At 51.8% G+C, this 20,341-nt stretch overlaps 3 protein-coding genes across 6 annotated transcripts in view; 2 read left to right on the top strand and 1 right to left on the bottom strand.

The window, feature by feature from the left end:
- The window catches only part of TMEM143 (transmembrane protein 143), a 32,461-nt gene extending 24,895 nt beyond the window's left edge, over positions 1–7,566 (top strand). For 3 of the 4 annotated variants that reach the window (XM_061557797.1, XM_061557792.1, XM_061557803.1), the window contains 5 exons: positions 944–1,092; positions 2,184–2,254; positions 3,325–3,473; positions 3,925–4,168; positions 5,617–7,566. In XM_061557797.1, the coding sequence (XP_061413781.1) occupies positions 944–1,092; positions 2,184–2,254; positions 3,325–3,473; positions 3,925–4,168; positions 5,617–5,792 (789 nt within the window). In that variant the 3' untranslated portion in view covers positions 5,793–7,566. The remainder of the gene's footprint in view (positions 1–943; positions 1,093–2,183; positions 2,255–3,324; positions 3,474–3,924; positions 4,169–5,616) is intronic. The other variant, XM_061557811.1, reaches the window with a different exon arrangement.
- A 1,386-nt stretch (positions 7,567–8,952) lies between these two features.
- Positions 8,953–13,458, bottom strand: FMC1 (formation of mitochondrial complex V assembly factor 1 homolog). Its single transcript, XM_061558286.1, has 2 exons — positions 13,279–13,458; positions 8,953–10,401 (listed from the first exon to the last, which is right to left on the bottom strand). Exons 1-2 carry the CDS (start codon positions 13,399–13,401, stop codon positions 10,180–10,182), a joined length of 345 nt encoding a protein of 114 aa, XP_061414270.1. The 5' UTR covers positions 13,402–13,458; the 3' UTR covers positions 8,953–10,179.
- A 691-nt stretch (positions 13,459–14,149) lies between these two features.
- Positions 14,150–20,341, top strand: part of FLCN (folliculin) — a 44,018-nt gene continuing 37,826 nt past the window's right edge. Inside the window, exons 1-6 of the mRNA XM_061557699.1 lie at positions 14,150–14,179; positions 16,377–16,908; positions 17,420–17,566; positions 18,046–18,267; positions 19,105–19,271; positions 19,525–19,616. Coding sequence (XP_061413683.1) covers positions 16,489–16,908; positions 17,420–17,566; positions 18,046–18,267; positions 19,105–19,271; positions 19,525–19,616 — 1,048 coding nt within the window. The 5' untranslated portion in view covers positions 14,150–14,179; positions 16,377–16,488. The remainder of the gene's footprint in view (positions 14,180–16,376; positions 16,909–17,419; positions 17,567–18,045; positions 18,268–19,104; positions 19,272–19,524; positions 19,617–20,341) is intronic.

Raw genomic sequence — 20,341 nt, 5'->3', positions numbered from 1 at the left:
GATGTGGCTGGTTCTAATTACTGACGAAACATCGTACTCCAATATTGCAAATATTGTTGGTTTACTCTCAAACACCGGTGTGCTGAACTAGTAACTGAATGGCACGTTTTGTTCACGTGACAAACCTTGCTAATTGGTTGTGTCGGGTGGTGACGGGTTTAACGACACATTTATATTTACGTGCCGTAACCCGAAAAAAGCACTTAATTGGTGTTAAACAGTTTTTAGTTTGTTTTCCTCCCCCCTGCACCTCCAGTGAGCATGGTTGGCTACGTACGGTGCGAAAGAAGTTCAGCATACATACAGATTTGCCACGCAAGTTCGCGCTGCGACGCCAGCGGTGTAGCTATCGAGTGTGCGGGCGGTGGGAGAAGCACCTTCTTGTTGACATCTTTCCTCCCGCGCGATCGGTCAGCCGTTATGCTCTTCAAAAAGATAAACGATGAAGCCACCGCCGCCGCCGCCGCCCACCCCCCACGATCCCGCAACGCGACAATTCCACCCAGCATCTGCGCGCGAGCTGACGTGTGACATCGAGCTGACGTGTGACATCGTTCTTTCGGACGCATACAAATAAATGTTTATCTTGGACCGAGCTAAAAATCAGAAACCCGACTCTATCATCCCCCTCCCAATCTCCCTCTCCCAATCTCCCTCTCCCCATCTTCTCCCTCCGCCCGTCCGATGTGCACCGCCGGCGTGTGGACTGCCTCGGAATCAGAATCTTTATATATCCTGGAGAAATCCCATGAGCTATGAGGCTCTTTTTTTCCCACAGATTTCCGGTCGGGGCACGGGGGGGTCAGAAAGCCTGTTACCGTTTGTCGACGACGATGACGCACGCCGTCCCCATCTGTGCCGTGTGCCGTCTCTGCCTTTACCTTGCGCCGTCTCGCGTGCGCTGCCCTGGTGATGCAGCGAGGTGGCCTTCCTGTGAGAGCAGGTGTCCGTGAACCTGGACCGCTACGAGGTGGTGGCCTTCTGGGCGATCGGAAGTCGCACGTCGCGTGCCGCGGAGCGCTGGAGGACGCACGGCAGGAGGTGGATGTCCTGGATACCGTGGACGCGCGCGTCGGACCCGTGGCCCGAGAGGTGAGGCCTCGTCCGCGCGTGTGACTCTCTCGCACCGGCGGACGAAACGCCGCCACCAGCGTCGGCAATCAGCAACGAGCAACAACCAGCAGCAACGAGCGGCCGCCAGCAGCATCGGCAACTAGCAACCAGCAGCAACTAGCAACCAGCAGCAACTAGCAACCGGTAACAACCATCAACACCGAGCAACTAGTAGCAAAGGCAACTACAACCACTCACTGTCAACTGCCAAGAACGTCAGCCGCTATGAACTACCACGAGCGTCAACCACCGCTGATATCAACCACCATCACCCACCACTGATATCAACCACCATCAATCACCACTGATATCAACCACCATCACCCACCGCTGATATCAACCACCGTCAACCACCACTGATATCAACCACCATCAACCACCACCAACCAAATGGCCCCACCAGCCTGCATCGCCAATTTGCCTCGATGTTTAACAAATTAAATGAAGGTGATGTGGGATGTGTTATCATTCACGTTGATGCTCTGAGCGATGACAGTCTTGGTGACGATGCTGTAGCGAGCGAAGTCTTTGCGATATTTGTGATGATGCCGTATGCGGTGAGCGATGTTGCTCCGAGTTATCATTATTTCTAGATTTGAAGCTTTCGTGACTGCAAGGATTCATACTCTGTTTTTTTCGGTAAAGTCACGGAGGTAAAAAATCAAATCAAATAAATGAAAACAACTAAATTAAATCACGACGTTTCGGGCGCAACACAAGCGTCCTTCTTCAGGTGGGGACAACTTAGCTGTTGTTTTCATTTATTTGATTTGATTTTTTACCTTCGTGACTTTACCGAAAAAACCAAACAGTATGATCATTATTTGTGATGCTGCTGCTGCATGCTGTGAGCGATGTTGTCGTGAGTGATGACAATATCGGTGAGTGACGCCGTTCGCTATGAATGCTGACGCTGCGAGTGACGACGACGATGATGATATTGACGGTGCGATCAGCCTACTGACGTGTGTGAGCTGTGACGCTACGATTCACGTCTGCTGCGAGTGACGGTGCGACGAATCGTCTCGCCCGTGCCCTCCGCGCCTCCCCGTCCACCCCTGTGTGCCCAGACGCATCTTCACGCGCGTCCTTGTCGCGGCGCGGTTGAAGGGCGGGCGCCTGATGCTCAAGGCCTTCAAAGGTGAGAGTCAACTTTGGGAAGAACACAGAGGAGGAGTGGGGCACCGAGCAGGCTTTGGGTCAGAGGTCGCAAACGGGTTTTGATTCCTTACCCGTACCCGTACCCGGCCGCACCAGGGTCGCAAACGGGTACCCGTACCCGGCCGTACCCGTACCCTACCCGCACCCGGCTGGGTACGGGTAGGGTACGGGTATCGGGTACCCGATTGCGACCTCTGGGATGAAGCCATGTTGCAGGCGCGGGTGGGTTGATTCTAGGAACTTGAATTGTGAGAAGAGACAAGACGTTGGGAAATGAGTGACAAACGGTTACTCACCAGTGACTCACGGTCTACCCGTACCCGGCCGCACCAGGCCGGGTACGAGTAGCCGGATATCGGGTAGGGTACGGGTATCGGGTACCCGGTTGCGACCTCTGCCTTGGGCCAAGCGCAAGCCGCTGCTTCATTTCACTCGGCCCGCGGCCCCTGAGGATGGCACAATTGGGCGGCAGTGATGCGGGGCAGCTGGCAACTTGAGATTTTATTTATATCCGATAAACTTGATGAGAGTCGTCGTAAACCAACCCCCTCGCCCCGACCGCGTTACGGACGAACGCATGGACGCTTTCAAATCTGAGTTGGCAAGCGGCATTTAAACACAACACGTGGATTATATTCGTACACATTTTCTACTAAGCTCAGTGGGAAAATATTAAGATATACTTCACCGATATGCTGAATAACATTTTTATTTACGAAAACTTTGCATGTGTATTTTGAAAAAGCGAGAGGCAAACTAAGCATATCTCATTATCACCGAACCCCAACGCTGATGTTTACACACCGCACCAGGTACTCATTTAAGGCTCAGCCGACCTAGGGAGGGGAGGCCCAGCACCGATTCAGACATTAGTCACCGATGTTGACCACGAGTGGGAATTGAACTCTGGTCGCCGGGTTCACAGCGCAGTGCGCTGACCACTCCACTACCTGCCACACCCGACCTCACCCTTTCCCCCCCCCCCCCCCACTATTCCCCTCCCCCCCACCCTGACCCCGCCCCCCTACCCCCCACCCCCCCTCCCCACAGACATGCCATGGACGGCGCTTGAGCTGACGCTGCCCGAGGTGCGGGTGCACATGTCCACGCTGGACAAGACGCTGGTCAACGGCACGCTGGCCGTCGGCGGCCTCGCCGTGTTCGTCAACGTCTACATGGTCATCATGACCGACCTCAAGGTTGCGGCGACGCGGGGGGCGCACGCGCGCGCATCGGGGAGACGCGCGGGGGGACGCACAGGGAGACACGGGTTATGCGCGGGGGGACACGCGGGGGGACACGCGGGGGGACGCGTGGGGGGACGCGTGGGGGGACACGTGGGGGGACACATGGGGTGGGGAGACGCGTGGGGGGACGCGTGGGGGGACGCGTGGGGGGACGCGTGGGGGGACGCACGGGGAGACACGGGGGACGCGTGGGGAGATGCGCGGGGAGACGCGCGATCACCTATGCATCACTAACCGGGTACTATAGGGGAGAATATTTTCGACCTGGCAAAAAATATACGCCTTGTTTACAACTTCGCCGAATCGCCTCTCGGTAAGGCACTCGGCGGCAGTGCGCTGGCGCCCCGGCGCTGCAAACGCAAAAAATCCAAAAAGATTCGTTCGACCGTTGACGCCGCCGCAGGTGCAGCTGATGCTGGTGCTGGCCCTGTTCTCGCTGCTGCTGGGCGCGCGCACGCTGTCCGCGTACCGGCGGCGGCGCGCGCGCTACACGCTGGGGCTGGCGCGCATGCTCTACTACAAGGGCACGGCCAACAACGGCGCCCTCGTCACTGCGCTGGCGCGGCGCGCCCTGCACGAGCACTGCAAGGACGTGCTGCTCGCCCGCGCCGCCATCCTGCGCATGGCGGGAGGCGGTGGAGCGCAAGGTGAGGGGCAACACGGCGGTGGGGGGGGGGGGGGGGAGTTAGGGTGGGGGGACTGGTGGCAGTTGCACCGCCTGCGAGATTCATCCGGAGGGAGGACGGGTGAGGTGAGCGCTGAGCATAGCAGGAGGCCGTGTGAGAGTTTGAGGGTCATTTGGTCGTGGTGAACGGGCATCGGGCAGCCAAGCCGGCGCGGGGGGAGACAAAGTCCATACTCCTAGGTTTTTTCTGTGAAGTCAAATAATAAAAATAAAATAATAATAAATGAAAATAAATCAATTAAATCGATTTAAAATAAATCTCGATTTGAAGCTTTCGTGACTGCAAGGATTCATACTCTTAGGTTTTTTCGGTAAAGTCACGTAGGTAAAAAATAATAATAAATGAAAATAAATCAATTAAATTGATTTAAAAATAAATCAATTAAATTGATTTATTAAAAATTTTTAATTTTTTAATTTTATTACTTTTTACCTACGTGACTTTACCGAAAAAAAACCTAAGAGTATGAATCCTTGCAGTCACGAAAGCTTCAAATCGAGACGAGTCCAGTTCGCTGAGAGTTCGGTTTATAGGCGAGAGGTGAAGGGGTGAGCCAGATGCACAGTTGAGGTAGTCACCTCACGTCCCCGTGTGTCCCCGTTTATCCTCCCTGTTCCTTAATGTCCCGTCTTGTGTGTCTCCTTCAATCTCTGTGCCTCCCCTCTTGCCCACGTGACCTCCCCCCCTCCATGCATGCATCCTCTTCTACGGTAGCGAGATGTCAACTACCTCGCCTGCTATACAGGAGGTTGTGGGTTCGATCCCGATCCTGACGCCTGCTGTATATTTGGAATTTGCACGTCTTTCTCTCCCCGTGATTGTGTGGATTTCTCTCGAGGTCCTCCGATTTTCCCCTCCACGTTTAGAAACAACGTGCGTTTCTAGTATTTGGCTGCTTTGAATATCCACACGATGATAAACCACTTCGTTGAGCCATCATTTGTGGCCATGTTGCTTCTAAAAAAAGAGCTACATACAGCTCAGTGGGGCCACACTTGGTAAAATAAAAATACCATTGGAACCTCATTTGCCAGTAAAAAATATGATGATTGGTTTTTTACCCTTCTATCTGGCAACAAAACTGACACCTTTTTTTACAAGGAGTCATGTTTGCATAGACCACAATACCTGCAGTCATAATGCAAAAAAAAACATAACTCTGATAACAGTGCATACATTATCAGAGTTATGGTTTTTTTGTTGTTTGCATTATGACTGCAGGTATTGTGGTCTATGCAAACATGTCAGTTTTGTTGCCAGATAGAAGGGTAAAAAAAAACAATTATGAAAATAAAAATAGTTTCGAGTTTTTATACTTTAGTTTATATTTTCACCCTCCCTTGTCGCCCGCCACCCCCCTGCACCCCCACCCCTGCAACCCCCCCCACCTCCCCCCCGCTTTGCCCCAGCAGGGTCGTCGGTGTCCCCGGCGGCCGTGTCCCTGGAGGTGGAGCGCTGGCTAGAGTCGCGGTGCGGCCTGCGCGTGGCGTTCAGGCCTCACCGCGCCCTGCGCCACCTTGAGCAGGCCGGCCTCTTGGACACGCAGCCCGTGAAGACGCAGGGGCCACAGGCGCCGACTCCCTGAGCCTATCAGCGCCCACCCCCCCCCCCTCGTCTCTCCCGCTCCCCCACAGCGGTGTATGGGCTCTGGTGCCACAAATTAAATGCCCCATCCCACCCACCAAATTTCCATAATTCCCCTCCTCTTCATAGCGTAGTGCCTGCGACACTGCCCGCCCCCACTCCAGCCCGTCGGCCCGGGTGCAGTTGCACCACCTGCACGCTCGATAGCTGCGCCACCGGACGATGAGGCTCTGTGCGAGTCTATGAATCTCTACGTGAGGCTATGGTAGAGTGTGCTTGCCATGGGTCCTGGTGCAGGGAACGACATCGGCCCCCCCCCCCCATCCAGTTTCTCCCCCCTCTACTTCAAAGCGTGGCATCTGAGACCCTGGATCCGTTTTCTTCAAATGCGGCTCATCCTTGCCGGGTCTTCTTCATCATCATCATCATCATTGGCCAATGTCTATCCACCGCTGGATGACGGCCTGCCCTCGACGCCGTTGACATGCCCTCGCGGTCCAGTGGCGGCGCTGCGATCCACCTCGCGCGCACACGAATTCTCATTGCTCCCATCTCCCGAGCTCACTCGGCCCTTCGCGTGTGACGTCCCCAATTAAGCCGCTTGCGCCCCGATCCGTTGGGTTCTTCTTTTAAGTCTCTCGCTCTTCACTTCGAGCCGTTGACACCCTCTTCGCCGCACCCTTGCTTCGCGGCGGGTCTTACAGCGGCGTAAGCGACCGCAGGATCCGTCGTGAGCTGGCGCGTGACGATGAAGCCGCCGTTGAACCAATCGCCAGGAATGCGCCCGAACCCCTGAACCCCTGAACCCCTGAACCCCTGAACCCCTACCAGACGTCGGGGGCTAAGCAGGCGTTGAGCCTGGACGACGGACGAGCACGCACAACAGGTGTTGCCGGTGTCGTGGGAAGCGGAGGACACCGTTTCGAAAATAGTTGTTCTGTACTCCGCCCCCCCCCCCAGCACATCCACTGACCATGACGGTGAAGAATGGTCAGATAACCCTTGCAGGGGGGGTGGGCGGGGGAGGCCTCATCCAGCAGTGGATGGGACAAACGCGCTGTAACGTGTATATGCGGCGATGTGGTGCTTGAGATTTGGGGGGTCACGATGCTAGAATCGATGCTGTTTTATTTGCCACTGTGCACCGTGTGGAACGTATGCATGTTCAACTTCTTTCGCACCGGACGTAGCCAACCGTGGTTATCGGAGGTGCGGGGAAAGGACAACAAACTAAATACGGTGGCGGCAGTGCTCGCATGAACCAATCGCAGCGTGGTGAAGTATGGTCAAAAAACCCCATTGACCAGCACGGCGGCGAGATGTTAACTACCTCGCCTGGTATACAGGAGTTCGTGGATTATATCTTGATCCTGTATATTTTGGAGTTTGCATGTTCTCCCCGTGGTCGCGTGGAATTTTCTCCGGGTCCCCCCGGGTTTTTACCTCCACGTTTAGAAACACGCGTTTAGCGTAGAGTATTTGGCTGTTGCTAACCATTTCAACTTAAGTCACTTCGTTTGTGAGAAGCCAGGTCGCTTCTAAACAAAGAGCTATACAGCTTGGTGGGCCTTAAAAATGTGTCATCCAGCAGATCATCATCAGCCACGATCAATCAACCGCTTGGATAAAGGCTTACCCAAGCCTTCACCATCCTGGCCAAGTCACCCTTGAAAAGGTCACCCTTGCATAGGGAAATACACTTCTGGTTCTGATTCTCATGATAACTGTGATGTTAAGTTATTATACGAACTGAAAATAAAGTATTACGAAAAGTGTCTTCAATGAAATCGCGATATCCTAGCGCCGCGAATAGAAATGCTACAGAACATTCTGCCGTTGCATGTTGGGTAGCACAGGACAGTCCAGAGGTCACCGATTCAATCTCCTGGCGCGGCATTTGAAAGGGCAATTTATATCTCCCCAGCATCCCCCTCCCCCGCCGCCTCTATCCTCCCAGGGTGTACTGCAGTCGATTGGCCAGGTATAGAATTTCTCAACCGGTGCATCGTAATTGCAATGACACCATTGGAATCTCATTTGCCAGTAAAAAATCTTAAGTTTTTTTACCCTTTTATCTGGCAACAAAACTGACACCTGTTGCCAGATAAAATGGTAAAAAAACAATTATCATATTTTTTACTGGCAAGAGGTTCCAATGGTGTAAATGCTTACCCCGGGCTCTCATACTCTGATGGTGCATTGTCTATGAGTTGTGCGCCTTTTGGCGTCATCTGGTCCAACACCATGTGAGACTAGGCTCTAAGGAAAGCTGTCTCGGGTGTGGACCAATCAACTTCAAGGACAGTGCATATATTATCAGAGTTATGTTTTTTTTTGCATTATGCCTGCAGGTATTGTGGTCTATGCAACATGACTCCTTGTAAAAAATGTGTCAGTTTTGTTGCCAGATAGAAGGGTAAAAAAACAATTATCAATGTGCAATGACTTTATTTATTTAGCAATATGCTTGTTTACCCAGGAAAGCCTCGGCGAGTCTGGAGGGTGCTGCTAGGAGAGGGGTCGACGATTGCTACTTCTCGTCACAATCAAGTCATGCAAAAAATTTACCCGTAAAAACAAAGTGTTTCACTATAAATCCTTTATATGCGTGGCATCGGTTTTATTTTATTATTAATTTCTGTTTTTCTTGAGTAAGAGTTTCATTTTTATCACATTGGTATTTTAAATAAAATATGAAAAAAATGTTTTCCTAAAAAGTGGAAAATTTAGGAATTTTTTTTCACGAAAATAAATTGTCACGCACAACGAGTCTGTGTGCAAAATGTCAGCTCGATTGGATCACGGGAAGTGGGTTAAAAAACGACCCAAATATTTTCACAGTCGTAAGCGCGCAAGCTAGCAAGCAAGTGAACTTAATATAAAGGATTTAAAAAGGGCTTCACGTGACTAAATAAATGTTATCCAGGTAGGAACAACAGTTCCACACTGCCCACCAGGGATTATTTGTCTGTCGTGCATAGCCCCTCCCAAACATGTAATACGCTCCCGGATTGGTTGAAGTGCGTCACGTGACCGCGAGCTTTCTGTCGTGCACGAATGCGCTGTCCAACCAAGTTCCTACCTGCCCACTCCGAAGGAACGTGTTGTTGATGACCAATCCCTTAGCAACAGTTACACACAAGAGACAGACAGGACATCTCTTTTTGCTTCGGGTTGCCTTGTGAGGCCAGGCAGCATTTTATTGTTTCACAGATGTGACGGTGCAGAAAACAGGCGAGGATGTGTGACGGTAGCCATGTATCACTCTTCAGGTCACGTCCTTTCGTACTCATAATAATCACAACTCGATGTATTCATCCAGTAAAGTCTCAGTCTTCTGTCTAGGCCAGAGGTCGGCAACCAAAATAACAAGAAGAGCCATTTCTTTCCAATTCGGTACAAAATTCAGTATTTCAAGAGCCGCAATGCATCTGAGTACATACTGTACATACGTACATATCGTCAAGAAGCAGCCCGTAAAGAGCCGCATGCGGCTCCGGAGCCGTAGGTTGCCGACCCCTGGTCTAGGCCCTAGGGGGTTCCTGCTACATTGGGACGTTTGGTTCATTCCATTCATGAGAGTGTTACAGCCTTTCGGGGGTGTGTGGGGAAACTGGAGAACCCGGAGTAAACCCATCGCCACCCACACCAGATGAGGGGCACTCAAAGCGCCGCACAGTTTCACCACCGCACAGCCCAAGCCTGCAACACGTGGTACACACCCAGGTAGTCCGTTCTCCTTATCCAAGTACTAACCAGGCTCGATCCTGCTCGGCTCGGCTGCCGAGATGGGACGAGATCGGGATGTGGTGAGCGTTACGCGACGACGCGGGGCGCGCACACACATCCACAATCGGCGCAGTTCCAACGCAACTCGTGGTTTAATTTTATTCTTAACTTCAATGGTGAGATAATTGCACCGGTCCTCCCCGCACCCCCATCCCACTTCACCAAACTGCAGTGAAGAAAGTGGTCAAGTAAGGGTTGCTTGTTGGCTATGCGTGTGGCCTGTAATCCTGCACTGGATCGCGCACACACGTTGTGCTATAATACCCTGGGAGATGGCGGTACAGCAAAAATGTTGGATCTTCTTGGTTCTTTCGTTAAAGTCACGTAGAATGGAAATAATAAAATAATAAAAATAAACCATAAAATAATTCTCACGACGTTTCGGCCACAACGCAAGCAGCCGTCCTCAGGTGGAGAGCAGGTCTGTGACTTTACCGAAAGAACCAAGAAGATGAATCCCTGCAGTCACGTAAGCATTAAATCGAAAGAAAAAAAATGTTGGACTCAACCTGTTCTGAACTTATGGGATAGAGTGTTTCCCTCTCGCACGTGTGATGTAAACACTCATTGGCCAATAGTACATGAATACATAGAGGACCTCAGAGCTTGGGCAAGCCACCCTCGCCGTGGGGGGCTTGCATATGGCGGGGGGGCATGCTGAGACCCACGAGGCGCGCCACGTCCTCGGGGGAGCGCTCCCCTCCGCCCTGGTACTTGTGATTCAGCGCCGCGTACTGCCGCGTGCTCCGGAGGAGGCACAGGTAAGTGGTCGCGCGGTGCAGCATCTCCTCGCGAGCGCGGCACTTCTGCTCCTCCGTCACCTGGCGGGCAGAGGAGGTGGGTGGGGGGGGAGTGCAGTGGAGGGGTCGGCGACAGGTGATCAGGAAGTGCTGTGGTAGATGGGAATAGGGGGTAGCAGCTGGTGCATCTGCCGGTCATCTCAGTCGGTTGCAGAGGTCGCAAACGGGTTTTGATTCCTTACCCGTACCCGGCCGCACCAGGGTCGCAAATGGGTACCCGTACCCGACCGGGTACGGGTAGCCGTTCCCTACCCGTACCCTACCTGAAATGAGTGACAAACGGTTACTCATTCTTTGGTTCTTTCGGTAAAGTCACGTATAAAGAAAAAATAATAAATTAAATAATAGCATACGACGTTTAATTTATTCTTTTTTCTTTATACGTGACTTTACCGAAAGAACCAAAGAATAATTCCTGCAGTCACGAAAGCTCCAAAGTTAAGATTGAAACGGTTACTCACCAGTGACTCACGGCCTACCCGTACCCGGCCGCACCAGGGTCGCAAACGGCTACCCGTACCCGGCCAGGTACGGGTAGCCGGGTATCGGGTAGGGTACGGGTATCGGGTACCCGGTTGCGACCTCTGGTCGGTTGACACACGGGCACCTGGGTCTGTCCCGAGACCGCCTCCTGTCGGCGAGCCTTCCGACACTTGGCGTGGCCTCAAAGTGCACCTGGCCTGGCACAGTCGCCGTGGTGCTTGTCACTTTGTGGCCAATGGCGGGCATTGGATGGGAATTTTGGAAGCTATGGTCTCGGTAGTGGCGTCGGCTCATGTCTCTGTCCTGTTTGTAAAAACAAATCACTTGGCGATATTGAGGAGGAACGACCGTTGCCTGAAACGTCGCTTATTGTATATTTTTATTTAGAAGAGCACGGCTATTGACGAGCATGTTTAATCTTTTTTTTCAACGGTTTTACTTAACTGGACTCCTGTATCCTGGTCAAATCGTCAAATCTTGTAATCTACATTTCGTCCACTTCCCATCGTCCAATCAATCCCTAATTTTGCACACGTACTCAGATGCGGTGACAATACATGCCTTTATCGAAATCGGCATCAAATAATCAATTAATTGGCTCCTTGGAAGCAATTAACTTTCTGTATGGACGACTTATTAATTATATATTTGTGTTCTTGGTTCTTTCGGTAAAGTCACGTAGAAGGGAAGTAATAAAATAATAAAAATAAAACATAATAAAATAATTCTCACGACGTTTCGGCTACAACGGCTGCTTGCGTTGTAGCCTAAACATCGTGAGAATTATTTTATTATGTTTTATTTTTATTATTTCATTACTTCCCTTCTACGTGACTTTTCCGAAAGAACCAAGAAGATGAATCCCTGCAGTCACGAAAGCTTTAAATCGAAATATATATTTGTGGTCAAAAACGCCACGGTCCCTAAACTCTGGAATCGCCTTGGCCAAGAAGCAGGCTCCACGTGTCTCAATGTCAATCCCAAACTTTGCCCACACTCAGATCCAGAGGCAATGCATTTTGTATCAACATCGCCATCAAATAAGCAATTAAATCGCTCGTTTAATGCAATACATATTTTGTATAGCACTTTAAAATAAACCCGTTAAAAATTTTTTTAAGTCGTTTATTTATTAGTCCCGATTGATTTCGCCTGTCCCATTGCCTGGCGATGTTCTCTTGTCCGTGTTGTCTCACCTCTACTGTCTCCTGCACGGTCTGTCTCCCTACGTACTGCAGTCTGTCCTGTGCGTACGGTCACGTGCGTACTGTCCCCTATGTACTGTTCATCTCGTGTGTCCTGGGTCACGTGCGTAGCTTCATACGTACTCTGTCTCATGTGTACTGCCCGTATGTATTGTCGCATGTTTACAGGCCATATTGCTCTCTGCCCATCTCGTGTGTACTGCCCGTCCCACGTATACTGTCCATCTCGTGTGTAGTGTCTCATATGTACTGTCTGCCCCATGTGTACTGTCCATCTCGTGTGTAGTGTCCCACGTGTACTGCCCATCTCGCGTGTACTGTATCTCATGTGTACGGTCTGCCCCATGTGTACTGTCCATTTCGTGTGTACTGTATCTCATGTGTACTCTCTGCCCCAAGTGTACTGCCCATCTCGTGTGTAGTGTCCCAAGTGTACTGTCCATCTCGTGTGTACTGTCTCATGTGTACTGTCCATCTCGTGTGTACTGTCTCATGTGTACTGTCCATCTCGTGTGTACTGTCCCATGTGTACTGCCCATCTCGCGTGTACTGTCCCATGTGTACTGTCCATCTCGTGTGTACTGTCTCGTGTGTACTGTCCATCTCGCGTGTACTGTCCCATGTCTACTGTCCATCTCGCGTGTACTGTCCCATGTGTACTGTCCATCTCGTGTGTACTGTCCCATGTTTACTGTCCATCTCGCGTGTACTGTCCAATGTGTACTGTCCATCTCGCGTGTACTGTCCCGCGTGTACTGTCCCATGTGTAATGTCCATCTCGTGTGTACTGTCTCGTGTGTACTGTCCATCTCGCGTGTACTGTCCCATGTCTACTGTCCATCTCGCGTGTACTGTCCCATGTGTACTGTCCATCTCGTGTGTACTGTCTCATGTGTACTGTCCATCTCGTGTGTAGTGTATCATGTGTACTGTACATCTCGTGTGTACTGTCCCACGTGTACTGTCCATCTCGCGTGTACTGTCCCATGTGTACTGTCCATCTCGTGTGTACTGTCCCATGTTTACTGTCCATCTCGTGTGTAGTGTATCATGTCTACTGCTCATCTCGCGTGTACTGTCCCGCGTGTACTGTCCCACGTGCACTGCCCATCGTGTGCACTGCCCCACGTGTACTGTCCCATGTGTACTGTCCATCTCGTGTGTACTGTCCCGTGTGTACTGTCCCGCGTGCACTGCCTCAGCCCCGTGCCTGGTTGTCGCGGAACAGCTGCGCCACGTGGCGGTACGCGAGGCCGTCTCGGAGGCGCCGCTCCGGGGGTGACGCCAAGCGCAGCTCCCGCAGCAGCGCGCGGACCACGCGCGCCGCCTCCATCGCTCGCCCACCACCACCCACCACCACCCACCACCACCACCCACCACAGTTCACCACCACCCACCACCACTACCACCCACCACAGCTCACCACCACTCGCTCGGCGTGTACACCACGACGCGGCCTACACAACGCACCGCTTCCCCACCCTCTCTCCTCCCCTCTCCCCGTGCAGCCTGCTGACGCTTTACACACCGCACCGGGAGACAGGCCTCATTTGAGTCCGAGCCGACCTACGTGACCTCCACACGTGAAGGTGGTGTGAAGGGAATCGATTCCCCCTTTGCGTACACGGTGTAGTCGATTCACTCTCACGATATCGATTCCACCGCTCAGGCGCGCGATTTCTTTCTTAAAGGCACGAGGGGGAATCGATTACGGCAGTCGTGGAATCGATTATGGAATCGAGTACAAATTACTTCCGCGCTACGTCACTATCTCAATTAACATATTGCGACGCATGCGCACTCCGTGGTGTTCATACCCCCCCCGCCCCCCACACTCGCCCACGTGGGTGCCGCGTTGTCCAATCAGCGCTCGTCTCAGGCGGGGGGGATGAGGGGCGGCGGGTGGCGGAGGGGGGGGGTCTGCGTTGCCTATCCTCACTGGGAAAAATAAACAGGTGGGGGTGGGGGGGGTAGGAAACTGGTCACGTGCTGCCCAGTTGTCCAATAGCAGCGCACTTCTGAGCCTTATCAGCGCTACAAAATATAAAGGTGCGGGTGGGGGGGTAAGACCACGTGATCCTGTGTTGTGTGGACATCGGTGGCGCGTGATGGTGAGTCCAGCGAATATACAATCGTCATAGTTTATGATATCATAACGATAACTATTACATCTAGATTTGAACTATTAACTTCTCCAAGTTATAGTCGTAACAGTAACACGACGTTGCTCAACGGCACCAACAACAATTGTAACAATTCGATATTCGTAGTAAACCTGTGGCGGTGCTGGTATGAGGAGGGAGTGATGGAGGGGAGAGCGTCAGCCGCGAAAGTTTCCTCGCTCGCGTCACGGCTCTCCGTGGGCGGGAAGTCAGAATGTTCGTCCTTTGAGCAATCCGAAGAGCTGTAAAGCGCTTTGTTCCACTAGAGGCCGCTGTAGAGAGAACCCCCACTGTACAGGGGGTATGGGGCATTAATTCTAGATTCGAAGCTTTCGTGACTGCAAGGATTCATATTCTTAGGTTTTTCCGGAAAAAGTCACGTAGGTAAAATATTAAAATTAATAAAAGTAAAATAAAATAAAAGTCACGACGATTCGGAGGCAACGCAAGCTTCCGTCTTCAGGTGGAACCGTCAGCTGTATCAAGTAAATGAGAGATTGAAAGAGCTACCACTCCGTTTATATAATGGTTGGAGAAGGGGGGGGGGTAAGGGCCAAATACAGCACACTTTTTATTAATATGGTAAGGTGAGGCTTAAGAGGGTGAGCCTTTGTTATGGAGAGGTACGGTTTGTGACTCAACCTGTGACAAGGAGACAACAACTAAACATGGTAAACCTGTAATAGTTGTCTGTCAAATAAGATTGGCCAACTAAGGGTAATGGGGCACTCAACGTCGTTGTGAATCGCCATCAACAACGATGTGAAATACTCTTAGGTTTTTTTCGGGAAAGTCACGTAGGTAAAAATAACTAATACAAATAAAAAATAATAGAAATAAAAATTGTACATCACGACGTTTCGGAGGCAACACAAGTCTCCGTCAAGAAATAAATAACACGAAATAAATACCAAGAAATAAAAACCATGTGAAACGTCATGAGAATTTTATTGTGTTTTATTTTTATAAATTTATTATTTCCCGTCTACGGGACTTTACCGAAAGATCCAAGAATATAAAAAACGACGACCTGTGTACGTTGGTAACTTCTTTCGCGCCGTACGGAGGCCAACAGCGCTAATCGGAAGTCGTTCTCAGGAAACGGGTTTTCAATCTTAATCGCAGGTGACTGAAATCCAGACTCGCACCTGATTTGCCCGACATCTGAAGCAATGAACGAGCCAAGGTGTATTTCAACGACGCGTTGATTGCTGTGTCCTCGGTGTTACTGACATCGCAACGCAGTGCTCGGCATGGTGAATGGCGTGGGGGGGGGGGTGACCCACTTGTACCGTGACGACCCCCCACGCTGCCTCGCCACGGTTGTGTCAGTCTTCTCCTTCTCTGGTATGGGTCGACTTGAGGGTTCCAATGATACACCACGTTGCAGTGTTCATTTAGACATCAACAGGTCGAGTGTGACTGCTTCTGGTCCATGCTGGTGATGTCTCGCGGCTACAGAGTGCACAAGGGCCACTGTTGATGTCCGTAGCACCCGTGCTAATGCTCCCCAGCTTGTGCTTGCCAGTGTAGAGGTGTATTTGTAAAGGTGTATTGGCACGGATGGGTAACAGACACAAGGGGCGTGGTTATGGCCGTACGCAGAGAAGGTGCTCACACCGACGTCCGCACCTGCCATTCCCCACGGCCCCCCCTGGGGGCCGATTGCTATAAAAGGTGGTGAGCCGGAGGGCTCGGGGTAGAGTGTTCAGCTTTAACCAGCGAAGATTGAAGACCAGCTAGAGTAGGCCCCGGAACTCCCCTGGCTCGCTGTCCTTGTCAGGACCGACCAGGCAAAGCCGGTGGCGTGGCCCCGAGAGCCCGAACTGATGTTCTTATAAGAGCCGGTCTGGAGACTCAGGGTGCCGGGAATCCCAGCTTGACCAGGGCTGGGATAGATAGCCTCCCTTAGCTCTGTAGTGGAGGACCTGGGAGTAGGCTAGCCGGGGTAGACGTTGGGTCTCCCTGTTAGACGGGTGAAGGGGCCGATACCCCTTCAAGTGTTGTGTATCCACGGCTCTGTAAATACGTTGGTGTTAATAAATATGTGTGCCTCCAACTACGTCGTCCAAGCCTCCTGCAACTTACTACACCAGTATGTGCCAGTGGGAAAAAACGCTTACTTGTGTGTGTGTCTCTCTCCTAGGGCACAGCGACTTGAACCCCACACCATCTCCGACTCCATCGGTTCGTCTGTCCGTCCATCGTCGTCGTGATTAGCGCCAGTCGGTTAAGAAGCCCCCAGCCAGCGCTTCACAATGAACGCCATCGTGGCGCTGTGCCACTTCTGCGAGCTGCACGGGCCCCGCACGCTGTTTTGCACCCAGGCGCTGCACTCGGCGCACCCTGGGGGCGGCCCCGACTCGTGTGGCCTCCCAGGGCCGCCGGCCAGAGGAGACCTTGGCCCGGCGGGAGGAGTATCAGCAGGAGGAGGAGGAGGGGGCGATGGTGGGGCGCACGCGATGTCTCGCAGTGAAGCGGTGGACGCTCGAAATTCGATGGCGACGGCCGCGGCGGCTGGGTCTGGCTGCCACCGGGGCGGCGATGGGGGTGACGGCCGCGTGGAGATGGAGCGTGGGGTGGGGCTGGGTCGCGGCACGCGCCCGTCGTCGAGCCTTTCCGAGTCGGACGCCGGTCTCAGTGCCAGCTACGGCCCGATGACCTCGGAAATGTGCGAGGTGTGGCTGTCGTGGGACGGGCAGATCGGTTTCTTTTCGATTTAAAGCTTTCGTGACTGCAGGGATTCATCTTCTTGGTTCTTTCGGTAAAGTCGTCACGTAGAATGGAAATAATAAAATAATAAAAATAAAACATAATAAAATAATTCTCACGACGTTTCGGCCACAACGCAAGCAGCTGTCCTCAGGTGGAGAGCAGGTCTGTCGAGTAGACAGAGTTTTATTTTTATTATTTTATTATTTCCATTCTACGTGACTTTACCGAAAGAACCAAGAAGATCGGTTTCTGTTGCGCTTTTACAACCACGATATTTCGATTTTTAAAGACTCCTGCGACCCCTTCCCCTCCGACCCCTGTGACCCCCCCCCCTGTACTGAACCCTGTGCTAACCCCGTGCTGACCTTTCTAAGCCCCTCTTCCAAGCCTACCCCTGTTGTGACCCCATTCCAACTTCTGACGCCCCTCCCATGCTCACCCTTCTGACTCCGCCCCCCCACGTTGACTCCCCAGGGCTGCCGCTCACTGGCCGCGGGCCACCCCGGCTTTGTGAGTCGCGACCGCGAAGCAAACATCAGCTACGTGAGCCACCAGCACCCGACGCGCTCTGAGGTGTTCAGCATCGTTCGCCAGGCCTGCGTGCGCAGCCTCAGCTGCGAGGTCAGCGAGGGGTCACGGTGGGGTCACGGGGAGCGTGGGGGAATGGGGTGGAGGTCATGGTGAGATCAGGGTGGAGTCGTAGGATCAGGGTGTGGTCGGGTTGTGGGCAGGTGCGGGACAGATTGCGGCGAGGCCTGGCCACAAGGGATTGTGGTGGCTTGCGAGGGCCTTAGTTCAGCTCTATATATATAGACCATGGTTCACGATGAGAATGACCGTGATGAAGGGGGACAGTTTATGCAGCAGTGGACAGACCATGGCTGTAATTTGTTTTATATCACCAGCGAAGGTATGCTGAGGAGGAGGCCGTCATCCAGCAGCGGATAGATCGTGTCTCGTGATGACGTATTGTTGAAAACGTATTGTTTGTATTTGCTTCTGCGACTCCAGGTACGCCGAAGGGTGAGGCCTTCATCCAGCAGTGAGTCGGAAGGTGGCTCACGACGTCTTTGTCGCTGCTGTCTTTGCGACCGTCGCAGGTGTGTCCGGGTCGCGAGGGCCCCATCCTCTTTGGCGACGAGCAGCAGGGCTACGTGTTCAGCCACACGTTCTTCATCAAGGACAGCCTGGCGCGCGGCTTCCAGCGCTGGTACAGCTTCATCGTGGTCACCATGGACCGCATCTACCTCATCAACTCCTGGCCCTTCCTGCTCGCCAAGCTCAAGGCCTTCATCGACGACCTACAAAGCAAGGCCATGAGGGTGGGGCGACCAGCAGTGATGCGCGCTAGGGGGATGGAACGGGGGGAGGGGGTTATATGATGAAGTGTGTGCGCTCGCGTGTGTGTATGCGACGCTCACAAAGACGAGCGGAGCACCGGGCGGCTAAAATACAGCAAGTTGGCACAGTAGGGGGCACAGGTGGTGCAATCGGCCAGTCATCTCAGTCGGTCGACCCATAGCTCCTGGGTCTGCCCAGTGACCTCCTGCCAGTGGGCATTCAACACTTTACATGGCCTTAACGTGCACATAGCCTGGCACAAGCGCCGTGGTGACGTCACCGCCACTGAGTGGCGAATGGCGGTTGTTGTATGTATGTTGCCAGGCTTGGTGCTGGTCACCCACTAACCTCGTGTGCCGTGCCCGCCTCCATGGGTGCTCACTAACAGCACTTGCCCCAACAGTCTGTCAAAGTTATATGGGGGATCTTTGTGTTGTATGTATGCATGTGCAATTCGGAGGTGCAGGGAAGGACAACACACTAAACACAAAAAAGCAGTTGCTACTCAGCATTCATTGGCCTTAACTATAATAATCTCAGCAGGACCCTACTGAAAAAAAAGAGTCGTGAGGAAGTAATAATAATTCTAGATTTGAAGCTTTCGTGACTGCAAGGATTCATATTCTTAGGTTTTTTCGGTAAAGTCACGTAGGTAAAAAATTTAAATTAATAAAAGTAAAAAAATAAAAAACATTTATTTTGCTTTTATTAATTTGAATTTTTTACCTACGTGACTTTACCGAAAAACCTAAGAATAATAATAATGACACGCGCGCGTGAGTTGGTTGTTGAGCGTTGCCCTGTGTGTCGCCGTGCAGGTGTTTGACTCGGAGCAGGCCGAATGTCCCCAGCGAGCGCTGCGCATCAACACGGCGTTCACACCGGGCTCCTACCTCCACCAGCGCAACGGCAGCGCCGCACGCTCCCTCCTCTCCCTCACCGCCGATGACGACCTCTGGGCTCACCTCCACACCTCCTTTGCCTGGTACCGGCTGCCCTCATCATCATCATCACCATCGTCATCATTGTCCTGTTCCTGTCTCTTTCCCTACCCTGTTACATATTGTATCTCTGAATAGCACGGTTGGCTAGATACGATGCGAAAGACATTCAACATACATAGTGCCGCATCAACCCTCCAACCCTTACCCCTCCACCTTTTGCCCACCATCCCCTCCCCTGCCCTGCCGTCCTGTTTCTGCCGCCCCTCTACGCTCTCTGTGGGTCACGTGACCCAGGCTACTGAAGGCTTGTGGGAGCCGTCTTACTGAGAAGCTTCTGGAGGGCGCCCCCACGGAGGACACCCTCGTGGAGATGGAGCAACGCGCCGGTAACTCGCCAACAGCGCCGAGTTCACTCTAGATTTGAAGCTTTCGTGACTGCAATGATTCATGCTCTTAGGTTTTTTCGGTAAAGTCACATAGGTAAGAATAAATAATAAAAATAAAAAGAATAGAAATAATAATAGAAATAAAATAATAAATCACGACGTTTCGGAGGCAACACAAGTCTCCGTCATCAGGTGGGACCGTTACAGCTGAATTTACTGTATCAAGTGAGACAAAATTCCAAGAGACAAGCTTTTAAATACAAGTTAAGGGGGGAGGGGCTTATCTGAATGTGGTAGCCAATGAATGGAACGTTCTAGATTTGAAGCCTTCGTGACTGCAAGGATTCATATTCTTAGGTTTTCGGTAAAGTCACGTAGGTAAAAATTTTAAATTAATAAAAGTAAAATAAAATAAAAATCACAGTGAATCACTGATTTTTATTTTATTTTACTTTTATAAATTTTTATTTTTTACCTACGTGACTTTACCGAAAACCTATGAATATGAATGGAACGTGTTGTGTGGGGTGGGCTTATCTAAAGGAGAACAATAGGTGCACATGTTGTTGTACCCGGTGTTGGTTGACAATCCAACTGCAAAAAGGAGAGTACTGTTAAACGCTGGGGATGTCAACACTCGGTAAAGTAGAATAGTACCTGTCAAGTTCCTCCTGGATTCCAAGGAATTGAGCAAAATAATTTACTTTAAGAGAGTTGTTCTCAAC

Source organism: Lethenteron reissneri, chromosome 3, assembly GCF_015708825.2.
Source record: "Lethenteron reissneri isolate LAM-NWPU_2019-01 chromosome 3, ASM1570882v1, whole genome shotgun sequence".
NCBI classification, from domain to species: domain Eukaryota; kingdom Metazoa; phylum Chordata; class Hyperoartia; order Petromyzontiformes; family Petromyzontidae; genus Lethenteron; species Lethenteron reissneri.
This window is presented reverse-complemented; position numbering and strand designations above follow the sequence as displayed.

Bases quoted from the DNA above. Each gene is read 5' to 3' on its own strand.
- FMC1 (XM_061558286.1), bottom strand. From the start codon at position 13,401: ATGGAGGCGGCGCGCGTGGTCCGCGCGCTGCTGCGGGAGCTGCGCTTG. The intron at 10,402-13,278 runs GCACGGGGCTGA...TCTGCCCGCCAG, and splicing joins AGCTGTTCCGCGACAACCAG to GTGACGGAGGAGCAGAAGTG.